Below are 20508 nucleotides of genomic sequence, written 5' to 3' on the forward strand. Positions count from 1 at the left end.
TTAGTCTGTCTACTCTTTGTATATGTTTGAAATTTTCCATTAAAGTTAGAATACACACTGTAAGGCTCATATGCACATAGGATTTGTGACCTCCTATTTCCACAGACTTTGATGATCTGACTACTATCTACTTTACCAGACTCACCTTCAACAGCTCCCCCTTGGAACATGACATTCTAGCTAGACTAAGTGACATTTTACTCTACAAATTCTTTCATCCCTTGATGTTCCTGCATATATTCTTGTATCTGCTTATAAATATCAATGCCCCTATCTGGCAAACTTCTGGTTTACCTTTTACTATTTATAAGGCAAGTTGCCCTATGGTGTAAAAAAAGAATGTATCTGGTCATTGCCCCCCATTCTTGGCAAAGAGCTTCAAAACTCTTTGGAACTTCCTTAGTGATAGGGAGTATCTTTGGTATGTTAATTAGAGGACTCCAGGTGGACCTCCAGATAGCCTCAGGATGGTGACTGGTCACCAGAAATACCAACTATATGATTAAAGTGGGGATCCTCAGCCATCTGATCTACAAGAAGGGGAAGTGGACTAGAGATTAAGTTCAAGCCTGTGGCCAATTATTTAAAGTCATACCTATGTAAAATGGAATTCCAAAACACCTCTGGACACTGGAGGTGAGAGGAGCATCCTGGTTGGTCAACACAATGATGTGCTTGGAGGGTGACATGCCCTGACTCCACAGGGAGGGAATGCAAACTGCACTTCTTCCGAAATCTCCTCCTATACCATCTCTATAATAAAACTGTAATCATAAGTATAGCACTTTCCTGAGTTCTAACTGTTCTAGCAAATTAATGAACCTGAGAGGGGTCATAAAAATGCCCCAATCTGTAGCCAGTAGCCAGTATACAGAAATACGGGTGGCCTGAGGATTCCAAGAACGTGCAGCTGGCATCTGGAAACCTAGGCATTCTTACAGAGAAATTGGTCTTTAACCCATGGAGTCTGTATTAACTCCAGGTAGTGTCAAAATTAAACTGCAGTTGGTAACAGACCAGTTGGATTAAAATGAAATACTCCCCTAACTGAAAGATCCTTAGAGTAAAGATTTTAAGACTTACTTGTTATTGTATACTTCAAAACTAGTACAGTTACTGGCATATAGTAAGTGCTCAAAAAGGATCACTGAACCAAAATTAATTCAGTTCTCCCCTTAAAGGTTTTAAAATAAAATATATCCCAACCAAAAAGTCACTAAACTCTAATTAACATGGGTGAGGAGGCACTTCCTGAAATTTCGATTTAAGTCCAGAATTTTAACTTACAGTCGATTCTCGTTATTCGCGGTAGTTATGTTCTATAAAGTCGCCGCGAACACTGAACATTGCTCCTAGGGGAAATACAGGGTTAGGTTCCTGCGAGCCTCTGGTCACAACATTTTCATCAACCAATAAATACAAAACCTTGTTTTATGTGTGTTTAAGTTTAAAGACACCTTATTTAATATATACTGTTGATTCATTAACATTAAATTCACAGCCAATAGCACTGTAATTCACACCTGAACAAAGCTTATTTAATAACTATAATCATAAGTATAGTATTTTCCTGAGTTCTGTGAATATTTCTAATGCATTTTCTCCATAAGGCCCATCATAGCCCTCTTATGCCTCGAAACACTAGACAACCCCTCAACACCATGTTTGGAGGCCATTTTAAATAGTGAAATCAACAAAAAGCTAAAGCTAAAATGTGAACAACATGGTACTAAACAGACCACAAAAAGCACACTTGTTTATAATATGAAAAGTGAAACAAGGCCTCAGCTGGGAATGTGGGCATTGGGCCACTCAAATATTTTGCCAATCTGGATATGTCTATGAATGATCTTGAAAGCACCACCAGTATGAATTTGGGGGGTTACAAATGAACTTCAGCAAGTAAGCAAATAACAAATACACAATCCATGAATGATAAAGATTGAGTGCATAACATTGAGAAGATCACTTATGCAATAACTCATTTATAAAGACTGAAATTAGTTGTTTGGCACTGAGGAATAATTGCTAATTATTACTAATCTGTAAAAGAACTCTTAGTATAGGAAAACTTAAATTACTTTTAGAATGCTATAATAATGAAATATTTTAAGATCCTTAACATTTTCTAGGACTCATTTTCTTTTTAAATATACTCGAGCTTGTTTAATCTCATTTTGTGAACCCATTTTTCTAGAATAGATTGCATTTATTATACTTCTTACTGGACAAATGGGTCATCTTCATCAGTAAAAATTATTGTTCAAAGCTGGAACCTTAGGCTGCTGGGTGCTCTTAGGGCCACTTCTAGTCTGTTAATCATGTATGTATCCATCCATCCATCCATCCATCCATTCATCAGACAGTTATGGAGTCCCCTATGGTCAAGTACTCCGCTGAGCAATGGAGATGTAATCACATACAATAAAGTCCCTGCTTTCTTGGTGCTTGTATTCCAGTTGGGGCAGAATTTAACCAAGTAAAAAATGACCAAAAAAAAAAACCCGCCACAAGTCGGATACTATATAAAAGAACCTAACAAATGGTGAGAATGAGAGAGAAAAGCCTTAGGTTGTAGGTTACAAAGATCTCTCTGAGATGACATTTACCCAGCAACCTAAAGGATGAGAAGAATGGAGGAGAACGGCATTGAGGAAGAGAAGAGCATGTCCAAAAGCACAAAGGCATGAAAGAACACAGAAGGCTGCAGTAACCAAAAGGCCAAAGAGACGGCTGCACCATATGCAAGGAGAAACATATGAGGGAGGCAGAAGAGATAAAAAGGGATCAGATCATGCACATCCTCCTGGGCCACAGTATGGAGTTTAGATTTTATGCTAAAATAATAGTCTCAAAACAGGATAGAGAAATAACTTCATTTACATTTTAAGATCTTTTTTGCTGCTCTGTGAATTATATGGAGGCAAGGAGAGAAGGAAATATATTTTGGACACTGAATCAACAGTGATAGACTAAAAGTAGGAAGTGGAAAAAAAACAATGAAGGATATCTACCTTTCTGATTTAAGGAAGATGGTGGTACATTTTCTCAGATGGAGTAGAACAGGAAGAATTATGAATCTGAACATGCTTGAGTTTTTAAGTACCTATGAAATATCAAGTGAAAACATCAAGAGGAAAACTGTATTTTCGAATCTAGAGCTCAGAGATAACCTGGGGTCATTACACAATTGTGGTATTTATGGAATCAATAATATCACCTAAGGGGAAGATAACACATGGCAGAAAACTAAACAGTTATTAAGGAAGTGAGAAGTAGAGTTCATGAAGACAATGCATGTAACAAATTTGGCTATAACAGAAAACAGGGAAATAGGCCAAAACTAAGAAATGGACACGGGAGAGGCTTTGTTTTTTAAGACAGAAGAGGGAGGCAGGGCTGTAACTCTTCTTTATTTGTAGTTGCTGTTACTTTGAATAAGAGATCTTTAAAAAAAAAAAAAAGAAAAAAAAAAAGAAGCATGTGTATGGGTGTGTGTGCTAACAGGAATAATTCCCAATGGAAGTGAAGCAATTTATGACAGGGAAGAAAGGAAATGGCCAAAGGAGCAGTCTAGGTAAAAGAGGGAAAGGGGTACAGAGCACAAATGTAGGAATTGGGGCCTGACAGACAGGACACCTCTTCCATGGGCCAAAATTAAAATATACAAACATTCTTTACAAATATAGAGGGGCTGCACAGGTAACTAGGGTTGTGGGTTTGGTGGTGAGAAAATGAGTGCAGAGCTCTGGCTTCAAGAGCTGAGGCTGAGGCAGGCATGCATACTATTTGAGGAGTAAGGGTTTGGGTTGAAAAGCTGTCAGAGAAGTGGAGCATACAAAGACAGCCAGGCAGCATGGAGTAGCCACCTAAGATCTGAAAATTCCAAGTAAAATCTAGAAGTACAGCTGCACAGTTTTCCTCAACAGTCAGTGCTTCGTACACAGTTGGATTCCATACCATATGGTTCCCTTGTACTATACTTTAGCACTGGTCTCAGTTTTTAGTCTTGTCTTTTGCTATTAGTTGGTATGTCTATCTCAGCAAAATGACTCGCAATCTGCTTGTAACTGCTGCACCATGCCTTTCTAATATGGGCTTGGAAGACAGATATAAAAGCTAATTAGCTTTAGATTCTATGTAGCAGTTAATAAGAATGGTTACAAAAATACAATTAGAGAAAAATGCTTTGCGTTAATGTTCTAAAATTGCACATACAATATAATCACAACCATGAGAGGAAAATATGAATAGAAAAGATTAGAAGGAAATACAACAAAATGTACACAGTGATGTCTTTAGCTGATGAGAATACAGTCCATTACCTCTTATTTTCCCTTTTTATCAATTTATTACCTTTTTCTATATCACACGCATTACTGTGTTTGAAAGACGGGGAAAAACTTTAAAAAATAAAAGGTATTAAGAGGATCTCACTAAAAACTGAACTTCTTGCATTTAAGTTAAATATATTAATCTCACAGTATTTTATGACATTTACCTTGGCTACTGAGTGGCTTTTTTTTCCACTTACGTTCACTTCACAAATTTGCGTGTCATTCAAATTCTCAGTAGTGTCTCAGAAATTAAAGCCAACCTAGGGTTACACTCCACTCAATCACTGAAATATTTTTTTAATAATTTTCTTGTAAATCTCTTACATAACATACTAATAGGTCATTATCTTTCTTACTGAAGTTCAACAGCACTGAAAAAATACGTATCAGAAAATGTATGCATACATACATTTATATATGTATAAAATATATTGATGTAGATGCCTTAAAAATTTTAAACAGCAATGTAATTTAAAGCAAACCACTTCAAAATTTTTTAGAAGTAAAAATTTCAGAAATTTGAAATGAAAATCTAAACAAGAATACAGAAAAACTTAGTACTGAGAGCAAGCTAAAAAAGTTTTAATACATAATCAATACAAAACTCTATTTCAAAACACAGGTCATATAGACACTTTCAGTCTTCATTCTAAATCCCAATAATTTCGACAAGTGAGAAAAAACAAACTTAAGAGAAAACAAATACCGCTTAAAACCCAGAAGACCTTTCAGCACAAGTAGCTAAAATATCGTTTGTCATATATATATATATATACACACACACACACACACACACACACACACACACACACACACATTATCTTGTTATTTACTGGAAATTTTAATAGGACAGCATGGCATTCTGGAACTGGAAGTTAAGATGACTAAGGCAAGGAGAGAGCAAGGGCTCAGGCATTCCACAGGGGTAGTAGCTGACTGTTTACACCTTTCCCTTAGGTCATAGGTCCCACCTACTGTGCATTTGAATAGTAGGTTTCTCTCACCAAAGGGAACTTGCAGATTCTTGGATCAGGTAACATGCAAAAGAGAACAGGCAAAAAGAATTAGAGCAACTGAATATGAAGGTGTTGGTACACTGTGCTCTTTACCCAATACAGGATCAGACAAAATCAGAGTAATCCAACTATAATGTATTTTCAATGAGGGACACATGACAGGAAGTAGCAAACCAAAGCGAGAGCCTCCGGAGATAAAGGGGTAGAAGAATGCATAAGGTTTGAGCTAAACAATCAGGGAAATGGAAAGCACATCCAGCAAGGAAGCTATTGCAGGAAAAAAAAAAAAAAAAAAAAAAGCAAAATCCTACTTCCTCATGCAAAACCCACTATTCAAATGTACAAAGAATGTAACCTATCACTTACCTCTCCAAGAAAAGAAGGACCAAGCAAACTTCAAAACAGAAAGGAACTTTAATTACAATAGAAAGTAGAGAATACTATGGCTACAATACAGTGGTATGCTGGACACGATAAAGAACATCCTCAGATGATCTGAACGATGGTTCAAAGTGTTCCTTATGTTAGGGAAAAGCAGCTCAGACAAACCAACTTCCGATGATTTTTCCTCCCTTTGTGAAGAGAGGGGGTAATAGAGCAGTCTGAGAGCACTAGACTCTTCACCGTCGGGTTTTCAAAGTTAATAATACATGCTCACAGGTTACAGGCAGAAGAGATTTTATTACTTAAGTTCTTGTTAAAGCAGAATCCCTTCAACAAAATCTGATAGTCATATAAAAAGGCATGTAAAAAAAAGGAGAAAAACATTTCTCAGAAGAAAAATATTTTTTCTATTAAAAAACCCTGGAAGAATGGAATACAAAATATTTATAATTTAGTAATGTGGGACAAATTTAATTTCAAATAATGAGGTGAGAAGTATAATTTGAACAGATGATATTTCTTAAACTCTACTTTGTACTTAGCATGTCTGTGGTAATCAAAATCAATGTTGAGATACCTTTTAATTTAGAACAAAAGGTGGCTATGCAGTCACAGAAAAGCCAGAAGAATACAGTAAGTGAAGAGAAACCATACACTAACTATATATAACCTGTAGGATTAGCTTATAAAAGGCTAAGTATCACTAGGAACAAAAGGTAGAAAAAAAATCTTAAAAAATTACTCTGTAAACTGCCAAAAGAAGTCACAATAATTGTAGAAAAGTTCACCTCCACCAAATTCCAAACTCTGTTCAAGTATGTCAGTTCCAGGACAAGGTCTGGAGTTGATGAGCTCCATAAATCAAATAAAGACTATACTGTGAACTGAACTTCAGGATAAGAAGCTTAGATCTGTTTCATTTTTCAGTATGTGACTGTGAGTAGTTAAATGAGTTTTCTCATTCGTAAACACATTATCACCTACTGCAGAGAAGGACTAGACCCTCACCAATCTTGCTTTTACTTCCTAGGTACAATTAAAACTACATTCCCAGACACACTTGCCCTTTGGCCTTAATTAGTCACAGGGCCCCAGCCTATGGAATGTGGACAGAAATGATATATCAACTTCGAAGTGTGACCCCTTGCATCTCCTGAAAGATCCATAGCCTATTCCCTTTATTTGCCAACAGATACAACATCTAACAGAAGATTCCAAGGTATCAGGAGGAATACAAGAGCCACAAGACAGAAGAAGCCTAGAGTCCCTAAGTCACCACTGGAAAGACAGCTGAATCTTTAAAATACCATTTTGTCAAGAATCTACCTTAAGAGCTGCCCAACAAACCCTTTCTAACTCTCCCATCAGACCCTGATTCCTGCCTGAGGAAACAGAATCAGAAACTTTCATTAGGTTCAGACATTGAGATTCTGAGGTCATAACATACCCCAGTGCATCTCCTCTCCTAATTCACAGTGTACAGATCCAAACAGCATAAGAGAAATAAAACTTTTGATCAGTATTAAGTTTTATAACATTGTAAAGGTAATTTAATGGCATTAAACAAGGCTAAAGACTATGCAGTTATTTTTTTAAAAACTAGAGATCTACAATACTAACAGCAATATACGTTATTTAACAAGAGCTAGAAAATTAGTGTTTTTCTAATATTAAAAATCAACAAGCCAGTAATTTATAAAGTAAAAATTGTTTATTGCTTCAAGGTATTGACTTCTTTAAGTAAGTGGTAGACTTACTCTTTAAATCAACATAATAAAATCCAATGGCACTTTAAACCCTCCATTCCAAAAAGACACAGATTGATGAGAGATGGACATAAATTAAGTTATATGATACAAAAAGACAGGCCATAACTTTTAAGGCAAATATGAATATTTATTTACAATATGAAGATACAATACTAGTGGGACAAATATTAGAACGATATATACAGAACCTAAAAACAACTCTCTTCTGTCAAACTCACGATTAACCTTTCATGGTATCTACACAGCTATACATTTGAATAGTTCTATTCAGTTGTTCCATTCAGTACAGTCACTCCCAAGCCTTCCTACACTATTCATAATTTTAAGTCTTCATGAGCCTTTCCCCTCAAATTCTTTTAAGCATGTTACAGATGATAAAGAATGCCCTCAGATCTTTCTCTTTAACTCAACAGCATCATATGGTTTAAAATGCAAACTGTCATTTCTGATCAATATTTCTACATAAGCAATTCACAAGGGATTTTACATTTTATCAATATTAAAACAGCATAATTTCATATCATTAAAGGTTGGTGAAACACTAATTATCCCAAAAGGATAAAATCAATGATCTTATTGAACACAGTTAGGCAACAACATTAAGCGATTTAACTTCATGACCTAAAAATTCCAGGATTAACATTAAAAAAAGATAAATCTTAAACACACACACATTAAAATAAAAAAAAAAAAAAACAACGGAGGAAATGAAACAAGGAGTAAGTAACTATTTCTAGAAAATTCTGATTGCTATAGTTGGAACCTGATTTAGAATTAGAGACAATGTTAACACTACAGTTAATCGGTTTACAAAAGCAAATCAAGATTACAAAAAATTATCAACTTCATATTTATTTTTAAATGCTGAACTCTCCCTCAAATCTGTAGTATGTGTATTTACAAAACATCTAGTATGTATATTTACATCCATGCTAATATTTGTCAAAAAAAAACCCCATTTTAATTATAATACATAATTCCAATATTAAGAGAAAAGAATTTGGTTTTCAATCTCTGAAGTTTTAGTTTTTACTAGTAAATGTAAGTTTCACAAAAACAAATGGAAAGCAGATTATGTAAGAACAGGAAATTGCCTATACTCTAAAATGAGACAAGACTGCCAAGATCTTTGGAGCCAAAGAGATCTGGAGTCTCACTGGAGATTCATCATAAACAGAATCTATAAATATGAATTCTCAGTAGAAACAAGCTACTTTAACATACTTTTATCTAGTTCATTAAATCAGATTCCATTTATTTAGAATGAATGGTAATTTGCCCAGTTGATGTTTATCCTTTCATGATCTATGGAAAAGGGTTTTGATACGCAAAAAAGTAAACAAGACTACACATTTAAAAACTAGCTACAGATGACTGACTTTTCTCTTATAAATAACCCTGACAGAGGTTTTAAAGTTTACTAAAACTTTATTATTTACTTTGCTAATAAAACATATGTTTTTAAATAGCCGTTCTCTCACACATTCTGTGTGGGTGTGCACACATGCATGCGCCAGCGGTCAAAAAAAATTTTAAGCGGTCTGAATAATATTTTTCTGTATTTAAATGATATGAAAAGAAGCATAGAAAATAAATTCAATAAAGGAGATTTAAGCTTTGTGGATAGAATGACCTTGATCTAATCATAAAGCTTATTATTTGTCTTGCAGTGTATGAAATCATTAGGAGAATAGGATCTATCCATTGTTTTCTAATTCCAAAAGGTCTAAACAAAAGAAACTAGACCTACAAATTAAGAGAATGCAGTTATTTACTGGAGATGAACAGTTAGAATAAAACTATAGTTGTGGTACCATATCTATAACTTACCTTTCATAATTACACAGGATTTTGGCATGTATTTCTATAGGGCATTTTCCTGCAATTGTCTCATATCCCCTATATTCAACTTCCTTACTTGTGACATTATTTTATTGTACACGTATCAGCAAGGCAACTGAGCTCTTTTGTGGAAGGATTGGGAATAGTAGTAAGCTTACAGCACAGTAGACAAAATTAAAACCAGCAAAATAACTTTGCCCTCTCCTTGTTAAGTTAAAGTTTAAAATTCTTTGCAGTAAAACAAAGAATCCCTAATTCTCATAATAAACTCTCAAATGAGTCATCAATAATCAAATATATGCTCTCAGTCATTTTCCCAACAATGGTAAAAACATTTAATCACTTCAATTTATAGTCGCCTCCCCGTGTTGACCAACTGTTTAAGGAGGTAACTATGGGAAAAGTGATGTGCTATTTTCAATGGCAATGGACAAAAGGGGACATGAAAGGGGGAGGACTGAATTCTTCACCATGATCCCATTACCTTTGTACTAAAAAAAATAAACTACTAATATCTAAAGTAAGAAAAATAAGGAAGCTAGATTTTTCTCATAACTTCCCTTTGTCATGTTTTTAGAAAACAGGAATTCACGCTTAACTTCTGGTAAGTCCATCAGTCTGAGACTTGAACTAAAGAGAGATTTCAAAGTACCAGAGACAGCCTAACCTTGCCTTACCTGCCATTACAGAGTAGCCATCGAGCAAGAGAATAGTGAGGTATAATCTTCTGCATGACACTGGCCATCACCATGGTAACGACCAGCTGTATACCTATCACACCCTGTATAAAAAAACAAACAAACAAACAAACAAGTTTAACAATGAATAAATTTAGATTTGAGGACACTGGTGGAAAACTTTGTATACATTCCAAAAATTAGACTTTAAAAAAGATGAGTTTACAATTAAAATACATTATTATTCTGACATTTAAGCATTCAAGACCACATGTTTAAGCTTAAAACATTTAATCTCATCTCATAATCCTCTACAAAATTCCCCAAGGGTAACATCCATGTTAATAAAAGTTAAATGGGTTAGCATGCACATTTAAAATCAATTCCCAAGAAACGTTCTCCATTATTTAAGGGTATCCAAATGAAGTAAAAAGTAGTTGTTTTTTCCATCTTTCTCCAAACTTACTCTATTCAATACACTTAAAACATGAGCTTGGCAAGCTTTAAAAGGAGTATGCCTACCTTTTACTTCTAAGGTGGTAGTGAACAATTAAATGATTAAGTGAATGATTAAAGAGCATTAACCATATTAAGTGTGATGACAGAACTGGCCTAAAAGTCACTACTAGAAAAAAAATTAACTCGTGCTGTCATCACCAACTTCCAGTGGGTGGGCCTTCAATAATGTCCAAAAGCCTCCTTAGTTTACTCTCATCAGTCCCTCCCTATTCTCTACTATAACGAATTCAAAACCTTCCCCATCTCCACACTTCCAACCTCCCTCATCTTGTACTCACAAAGAAAATAAACACCATTAAATGAAAACCCTCCCTTTTCACCAAGAAGCTCATAATCATTTGTATCTGCACCCATCTTTTCCTCTACCCTCTGGAAATAATGAGCATCTTCTACACAAATCCCTGCAAATGTGCTTAAGAGCCCATCCTCCTTTTGATTTTCAGGAACGTCAACCTCTGAATAGTTTACTTACTATATCTTCTAAAATCTCTTCTGTATCTGAATCCTTCCTACCCGCATTGTAACGTCTGTAAGTCTCTTTCATCTTTCTGAAACATAACAATGATTTTCCCTCATTACACAGCCCTCCTCCCTAATATTCATAGCTACTTGACAAAAGACTTATTTCCAGTTGCTTCTATGTTCTTACATCCCCACACAGTTCCCATTTGACGTTCTGCTTCAGCCCATTCCATTGAAAGATCTACCATCAATATCACCTCATCTTAACAAATTATCTTTCCTTATTTTAAATCTCAGCAGTATCCCACAAGGCCTACCACATGCCTTCCTTTACTCACACCATGACAATCAATTCTTCATACTCCTCTTTGCTAGCTCCTCCCTCTATCCAAGCAGTCCAAAAATAAGGTTGAATTCCTACCTCAAACATAATACACCAAATAAGTACATAAAAATATAAAAATGTTTAAAAGAAGCAATATAGTGTACAGGTTTAAGAGCATGGATTCTAGACCCAACCTGCCTGGGATAAAATCAGCCAACTAACTACTAGTTGCATGACTTTGCAAAGGTCATTTAAACATTATGTACCTTTATTATCTCTCCTATAAAATAAAGCTATTCACTTAACCTACCTAATCAAGCTGTGGTTATAAATTATGACTGATACAGAGAAAGTTCCATATGTATGAATACTATTTGTTGTTATTGTCATTGTTATTACCTCTATTATAACTCTTTTCAAGTTTTTATTTTAATTCTGTAAGAAAACTTTTTAAATTTCAAGAAGAGAGAAGGCTTTCAAGAAATGACAAGTCTCGGGACCCCTGGGTGGCTCAGTGGGTTAAGCCTCTGACTTTGGCTCAGGTCATGATCTTGCACTCCATGAGTTTGAGCCCCACGTCAGGCTCTGTACTGACAGCTCAGAGCCTGGGGCCTGCTTCAAATTCTGTGTCTCCTTCTCTCTCTGCCCCTCTGCCTCTTATGATCTCTGTCTCTCTCAAAAATAAATAAACATTAAAAAAAAATTTTTTTAAACTGACAAGTCTCCTGATTGAAAAAAAAAAACTAAAAACTAAGTTGAAAAAAATCAAATTTCATTTATTATAACAAACTGTGCCACCAACAGTTCATCACTGTAAGAAATGTAGTACTGTGGGGTGGAACGGTGATAGAGGGGGAGGGTGAACATGTGCAAGCAAAGGGTACACAGGAACTCTATACATTTCAATTAATTTTGCTGTGAACCTAAAACTACTCTAAAAAGTAAACTTTATGAATTAAGAAAAATCAAATTTCTGCAATAGAGAATGATATAAACAATGTCAAATGACCGGGAAAAGACATCTGTAATTCACATGACAGAGGGATCATTTCCTTATTAGATATTATAAACGGAGTTCTTACAAATCAACTACAGTAGTCCCCCCACCAAATCAGTGGGAGGTATGTTCCAAGACCCCCCTGTAAATGCCCAAAACCTTGGATAGTATCGAATCCTATATCCACAATGTTTTTTCTGTACGTACATACCTACAATAAGTTTAATTTATAAATTAGGCACAGTAAGAGATTAACAATAGTTAATAACAAAACAGAACAATTACAACAATATACTGTAATAAAAGGTACCTGAATGTGGTCTCTCTCTCTCAAAATATCTTACTGTACTACAGTCACCCTCCTTCCTGTAATGATGTGAAATGATAAAATGCCTACGTGATTAGATGAAGTGAGGCAAATGTCGCAGGCACTGTGACATAGCATTTGGTTCCTACTGACCTGACCGTATCTCAGAAGGAGGATCATCTGCTTCCCGACCATAATTGACCTTGGGTAACTGAAATCATGGGAAGTGAAACAGTGGATGGTGGGGATGAGGAGGAATAACTACTGTACTAACAGACCAAATGCCTAATTAAAAAAAAAAAAAAAAAAAAAAAAAGAGGAAAAATATGTACAGACAGTTCTCTAAAAAAAGGAAGTAAAAGTGGTTCTTAAACAGGACGGCTTTTAAAATGCTTTTGAAACCTGCCTCAACTCTCGTTTTACTGTGGATATTTTACTGCCTTAAATTTTACCAACTGGGTTAAGGTTCAGACCACTTTTATATTCACCTAACATCAAAGGTTACATTTTTACCTTTCTACTTTCACATTTCCTATCACTTGAATTTACTACCCTATTTTCTGTGTAGTTTGTGATAGAAGTTCTGCAATCTCCATACAATGAATGCCATTACAAAGAACTCTTTCAGGCAGAACAAGGCCAAGAAATATATTAGCAAGTATGTCAGAAGGTTGGTCTACTTGAGATTATAGACTTAAAAGCAGAAGATAAGTTTTTAGTCAGGAAAAGTTTTGTGGACCAAGCGAACCTCAATCTAGTCTTTAAAGAAATAAGTGATAGTATCACAGAATCTTCAAGGTCATCTAGTACAATCTCTCACAAATATACATATACCAATTTATTAGAGTGTAAACTCCTTAATAGCAGAAATCATATTTTAGTCATATCTAGTAAGTGTTACAGGTATTAAATGGCATTTCAGGAAGACTGATATGGAAATATATATGATGGAATGTGATGAACAGTGAAAGAGAGGTATTTTGCTCAACTCTCTCCTTTTGCTTCAAATCACTAAGCATGATATTGCTGACAGATGCAGAAGTGAAGATGTAAACCATGCAAAGGCAAAAACAAGTATCAGCAAACCGGATTGAGGATAATTAGAAATATGAACTGGGTTTCTACAATGGCCCAGACCAGAAATAATGAAGCTTTAAATTACAGTGGTATCTCTGGTACTGAGAAGAGAAATGCATTCTGATATCTTTGTGCAGAATTCAAAAGTTTATCAAATATAGAGGCAAAGGAAGAATTAAAGAGAACACCAAGAAGGGCAAACATCATTCTCAATGTAGTAGCTAATGTTTGACTAAAAAATGTTCAAGGCAAAAATGTAACCTGAACACTATTCATTATGCCACGTCCACTTTTTCTTTCAAATAGATTTCTTTTTTAAATTTACTTATTTATTTTGGGACAGAGAGGGTGCACACGTGGAATAGGGGCAGAGAGAGAGAGAACCTCAAGCAGGCTCCCCACGGTCAAGTGCAGAGCCCAATGTGGGGTTCGATCTCATGAACCGTGAGTTCATGACCTGAGCTGAAATCAAGAGTCGGGACACTTAACAGTGTCCAGTGGCTCAGGGAGCCACCAAAGCACCCTGCCACTTCTACCTTTTTAAACAAAGCTAGAAATATTTTCCCCAAAGCTCATCTATATACTGTCCTAAATGTATTATTATATAAGTCAGTCTTCTTCTGACTTTCTAATAGAAGTCAATGAATCTTTCCTGGAATGTTATCTAATTTTTAGAGAGGTAAGATTATGTGGAAATTATTTCACCAAAATTATTATATTGTATGTTACCAGTTATATATTATCAATTTAATAGATTAATACTAAACTTAAATAAACTTTTGAGACATTACTATGAAATTAACAATTATAGTGTACATTCTAGGGATTAATGTGTTAAAGTATAAAAATATTCAACTCATTAACTAAGGGACACAACAATTTGAAATTTAGAAACAAACCATTCTAAAAATAAATAAATAAAAATCATTCCAATAACCTGCCTTCACTGCCCAACTTAGTATCTATGTATGCCTAAGTTTTTTCTTTTAATGTTTGTTTATTTTTGAAAGAGAGCCAGACAGAGCACAAGCGGGGAAGGGGCAAAGAGAGAGAAAGAGAGAGAGAGAGAGAGAGAGAGAGAGAAAGAGGGAGACAGAATCCAAAGTAGGCTCCAGGCTCCAATTCATGAACCATGAGATCCTGACCTGAGCCAAAGTTGGACGCTCAACCGACTAAGCCACTCAGGTGTGCCTATGTATGCCTAAGTTTATACAAAAGCAGGATTACTGAACTGTTTAACTTAAAAAATAAAATTCCCTGAATATTTCTCATTTTTAATTAAAGACAATGATTAAATACATTTAGCCATAAACAATCAAATATTTCACAAGAGAAAACTGTTAAACTGGGGAGAGATATAGTGAGGCTACAAAGTCCATCATGGCTCAAGTCTCAAACACAACCACATGGATCAATGACTCAAGTAGCCCTAATGCTTTTATTAATGCATCAAAATTTAACCAAAGTAATGGTTTCTGTCTAGATTCATTGCCAGTAGGCCCTGATTCTCTTGATAACTAAAAGTGGGAAAACATGTTCGTGAAATAGCTCATATGACCCAAGATGGGTGAAATACTACGGCAACTTAGGTTTCAACTTAAGATAACTTTCTATTATCTATTAACCTGAAGCCATGAAGAGCAAGACAAAGTTATTTGCCTTTAGTCTCTAGAAGAATAATCATTTCAAGTTTTGTCAGTAATCATTTCTGGGTAGGTTTAAAAAGTTCTTACCAAGGAAAATTAAACAACTCTCCAAGAAATAAAATATATCAAACATCAACATTTTATCTTGCTTGTCAATACGGAAAATAAAACTCAGAATACTGTGTCAGACTTAGTAGAGTTGACATTTTGTTTTGTTTCATTAAACTAGCTCTCCTGCTAACCAACTGAAACAAAGCACATGCTGTTTAACATTAGAAGGCATATTTGCATATACACTTGGGACTCAGACACCCCCAAACGATTTCAAGTATAATCTCCCTGAATAAATTAGAAGGGAGAAAAAGGAAAGAGGATATTACCTATAGAGGCTGTTTTTAGGCAATAGGCTTGAGCAAAGCTAACCTGAGTAAAGCAAAAGGGCCCATAGCAACGACAGACCACCCAGCTGATTGCAAACAAGCTCATTAAGCAACCCACCTCAAAATAAGTATAGGCCCTAACTGACCAATTACAACCAGGCACAATTCCTAAGATTACCAAAAAAGGGGAAATTCCAAAGTCCCCACATTCCCTCACTCCACCCTATAATGTGGCCCCTCACCAATGCCTGTGGCAGCCTCTGCTCTATTGTCCTGCCAGCCACTCCCTTGAGTGTATTCAGTAAACTTCTATCTCCTTATGCCTTGGATGAATTCTTCACTGCCTTGCCACCGGTCCCCATCCAATTGGGACACCCCACATTTGGTGGCCCCTCATCTGATCAGAGCACCCAACGTTACCCAATAACCTTCCTAATTTTTGTCTCTTGACTGTTTATATCTTTTACTGATAGCTAGACATGTTGAGATAGACTTAAGAGATGCTCAAATAATTTAAAGGTATACATTTTGTTATTTCAACCTAGATTTACATAAAACTTCGAATTCACACTTTGAGCACTTAAACTACCTCTGAGCAATTTATAAATGAGGAAATCAGGGTTCAAACAACAAAGATCAAAGTTAGACTTATCCAAAACCCAGACCCTTAATTTCCAACCTAAAGCTTTTTCCACTAAATCAATTCAGCCCATTCGATGAACATTTAATGAGCAACAAAGTACTTGTGCTGAACATTAGATCACTCAAATGCAATAGGGAGAAATAGCAGAGTCCCAGTCACCAATGAGCAGCCAGGGAACTAGGAGAGTAAAGGGACCATTACGATACAAAGTGATGAGAGGATAGGCAGAAGATTCTGAGAACACAGTAAAATGAGAGAGAGAAAGAAATTATTAAGGGTAAAAACCTATGAAAGGGCATTTTGGATGTTAAAGTCTGAGTCAAAATCCAATGAGCTCAGCTTGAGTGAATGAGCCATCAGTGGTATCTGCTTCAAAACTAAAGGGTTTAGAATGTAACCTAAAGGCAACAGGAAACCCATGAGAAGTAGTAGGATCAGATCAGTATTCAACAAAAATTGCTAACCCCGCAGCACTAAGATAGCTAAGCTCAGGTATGACAGGAAGAACTGTGCTAAAGTCAGTAGCAGTACTGCAGGTATAATCTCTCTTACTTTGGTGATAAGAACTGTATATCACCATATATTATGTGACGAATTAGTTAGGGTCTCGGTCAAACAATGTGAAAAATGATACAAATCCAAATTATATCACTGTAGAAATTATTTATATCTATAAATAGGAAAAGCAAATAAAAATTTAATTTACAAGTACAGGCTATCTGCCTAACATATATCCAATATCTTGCTGGCTGTTATCAAGAAGTTGGCAAAGGAACTTTGTGTTTCACAGACTTAAATCCCAAATACTTAGCACAATGACATTTAGAATAGTTCAAGGCATACAATAGGGCATTTGATATTTGTTGAACAACTAAATGAATGGCAACACTGCAAAAGAATATGTCTTAACAGAACTTAAAATCCAAGATTATCATACTAGGTACCAACAAATTAAGACAGTATTGCAGGACAAAATTGGACAGTACTATGAACAAAAGCTAGAGAAACTGAACAAACTGCATATGAAAGTTTCATAGATGGGGTACCTGGGTGGCTCAGTCGGTTAAGCCCCCGACTTCAGCTCAGGTCATGATCTCATGGTTTGTGGATTCGAGCCCCACAATGAACTCTGTGCTGAGAGCTCAGGGCCTGGAGCCTGCTTCAGATTCTGCGTCTCCCTCTCTCTCTCTGGCCCTCCCCCCACTCACACTCTGTCTCTCTCAAAAATAATAAAACAGCAACAACAAAAAAAAAAAAAATGAAGAAGAAGAAAGAAAAGTTTCATAGAGTGAAACCTAACATGGAAACTAATATCACAGAGATAAAGAGTAAGAGGGAATTCGAGGCTAAACGAAAATGTGAACAGAGAGTAACCATGCAACAGTGAAAATCTTAGCTCAACCAAAGCAGGCTTTTTGTATTATAGGGCAAAGAACTGGAGGAAATAAAATGAAGACAGAATCTAACATTGTTGAGTCTTCAAAACCAAGAGGACACATAAGATCACCTTGGAAGACTTTTAAGCAAACAGGATAGGAAGATGAAATAATGCCAGTAACATATAAGAAAAATGAGACATAGAAATATATTAATTAAAAAGAAAACCTAAGACTAACGTAGAAGCAGTTCAAACTAAGAAAAAAAAAAAGATAAAGTATGTCAGAAGAAAACCAATCAAACTTTGTGAATGAACATGAAGGAAAACAACTGTAGAATAAAAATGAAGACAATCTCAAAGATATTTTCAGGATATTTTGGTTTGGGTGATTGTAGAATCCTAGAGACAATGTGCATGAAAACTGCAGGAACATCAAGCCTCAGGCAGGCCTCCCAAGGACAGCAACTTAGCTACATTCTCAGCTTTTCAGAACACACACAAAAAACGCTTCACTGGTACAACCAATCTACATGAAACAGACTGGCAATAATCAGGTTGTAAGAATTTTATCAACTAATTTACAGTGAAACATAAACTATCAAGTAGATCAGATGTTAAAGTACACTAAGTGTTCCATTCAATCACTGTCTTAATGATCCTATGGAGGTCAAATAATAAGTAGGCTGCTTGGTGAGTAGTGATTGAGACCAAAAGGCAGCACTGAGGGATAGCTCATTCATTCAGTGCTGAAGTTTGAATATACAGAATAGCTAGGGGGTAAAATACTCTCAACCCTAAATAGATATGGATAAATATGTTTAAATCTGGCTAAACTTCTAGACTTTCAACTGATAAAACTGCATTCCAATTGATATACTCTTTCCAAAGACAAAAACCTAGATAAAAACTATTCTATCTTTCAATATGTAAATACCACTGCTTTGGCTACAATCTAGTCTATCTTAGGTCTTGGAACCAATCCATATCTAAGTTCAAGGTTAGAGAATAACTCATATCTTGCATCAGGTGTTTGTATCAAACTCTTACAGTGTTAACCACTCCTGACTGCCACCTACAAATAATATGTGATAAGTGGTATGGTAGAGGTCAGTGCCAGTGTTATGGGAGCACCCCAAGAAAGGCAGTGATTAAATCCAAGTGGGAGAGCTGGGAAAGACTGGTTCACAGAGGTGACATGTGAATTAGTGTTAAAAGGTTAAAGAAGTATCCCACTCTCACACAGAAAAAGAAAAAAGTTTAGACAGATACACCAACCTGTACAGAGAGTAAATGGCAAGATCCAAAACAATGAGCAATTCCACATGCTTTAGACTTTGATAGGGGTTGCACATAATGGACTTTTCTTCAGGTACTCGGAAATAAGTTCAGGATCTTAAGACTGGAATGAACCAAATCCATTATATATATTTTGGAAAGATATATATATTTTGGAAAGATAACTATGCCACCAAGTAGAAAATTAAAGTGAAAAGTAATTGGAAGCAAAGAGGTAAATTAGAAGCCCTCTGAAATAATCCAATGAACACCAAAAAGCCTGAACTAAGACAGCTTCAAAAACAAAAGCAAAACCAGGAGCACCTGGCTGGCTCAGTCAGTGGAGTGTACAACTCCAGATCTCAGAGTTGTGAGTTCAGTCCCCCACTGGGCACAGAGCTTACAAGAAAGATAGACAGAAAGAAAGAAAGAAAGAAAGAAAGAAAGAAAGAAAGAAAGAAAGAAAGAAAGAAAGAAGAGAAAAACCAAAAAATTAAAATTTTTAGAGAAAAAAGGGAATTAGGCATAAAATTATTAATTATCCCTGTAAGGGAAGTATCAGCAGATAAGAATAAAACTTAAGCAATTATGTAAAGATTAGATGGAAATAATGGAAAAAATTATTCTTTGAAGAAACTGAGCAATAACAGGAAAATCTGATGGATACTAGAATGGTTGACAAAGAAAATACATTTAAAATATACCCTCATAAGGAGGAAAATAAACATGCTTAAGGCAAAAGGGAAGGAACCAATGTTGGATGGGTGCTGAATGTTCTAGAGACGGGTTTGTGGGAATTTAATCACTTAAGATTCAGAAATAGATGAGACCAAAGGTGCAAGCTGAAAAAAACTTTATGAGACGTGTCCTACTGAAGAGAAGTACAAGTAGTGTAGAGATGTATTAAATTTAAAACCTGAATGGACAAAGTTTGAGAGACTTTGAAGAATAAACAAACCAAGCTCAGGATCTTGGCAATGTGACTGAGAAGAGGTCTAGAAACTCAGGAAGAAAGGTGTGATATACATGTGGATGACTGACAGACTCAAGCTGGTTAAAAAAATAATAATAATAAAGATTACTTCTAATAGGTTTAAGGGCTGTGTAGATTTAATCAAGATGAGAAACTCTTCCATATAATGCCAAAGCAGGTAAAAGCAGCCTTAAACAATCATTAACAAGCAAGGAGAATTCTTGCCAATAGACTATTTCTAGAATCTTAGGGTTCATTATGTGAGTACCCTGGTCCTTACTTAGCCCCAGCCCTTACAGACAGTTAAACAGGTCTGAAAATAAGAAAAGGAAAACTTTGCTGAATAAACAAAATGAAAATAATCAAAGGGTTTGATAGAAAACCAGCGAAAGAATAAGGTCACCTACTGATTTAATATAGATTTGTTAAACGAATCTAATGAAATCACAGATACTTAACTGTTCTGACCTACCAAACAGCAACTTCATACACCTCAAAATA

The 20508-nt window shown here is 35.5% G+C and overlaps 1 protein-coding gene across 6 annotated transcripts in view; it reads right to left on the bottom strand.

Annotated features, from left to right (window-relative positions):
• TMEM161B (transmembrane protein 161B) overlaps positions 1 to 20508 on the bottom strand; it is a 72133-nt gene that overhangs the window by 39692 nt on the left and 11933 nt on the right. For 4 of the 6 annotated variants that reach the window (XM_042942976.1, XM_042942984.1, XM_042942967.1 and 1 more), the window contains exon 2: positions 10026 to 10129. In XM_042942976.1, the coding sequence (XP_042798910.1) occupies positions 10026 to 10129 (104 nt within the window). Of the gene's footprint in view, positions 1 to 1287; positions 1353 to 10025; positions 10130 to 20508 lie in introns of those variants that run through there. The other 2 variants (XM_042942986.1, XM_042942995.1) reach the window with 2 other exon arrangements.

The sequence above is a fragment of the Panthera leo genome, chromosome A1 (assembly GCF_018350215.1).
Source record: "Panthera leo isolate Ple1 chromosome A1, P.leo_Ple1_pat1.1, whole genome shotgun sequence".
In the NCBI taxonomy this organism is placed as follows: Eukaryota; Metazoa; Chordata; class Mammalia; order Carnivora; family Felidae; genus Panthera; species Panthera leo.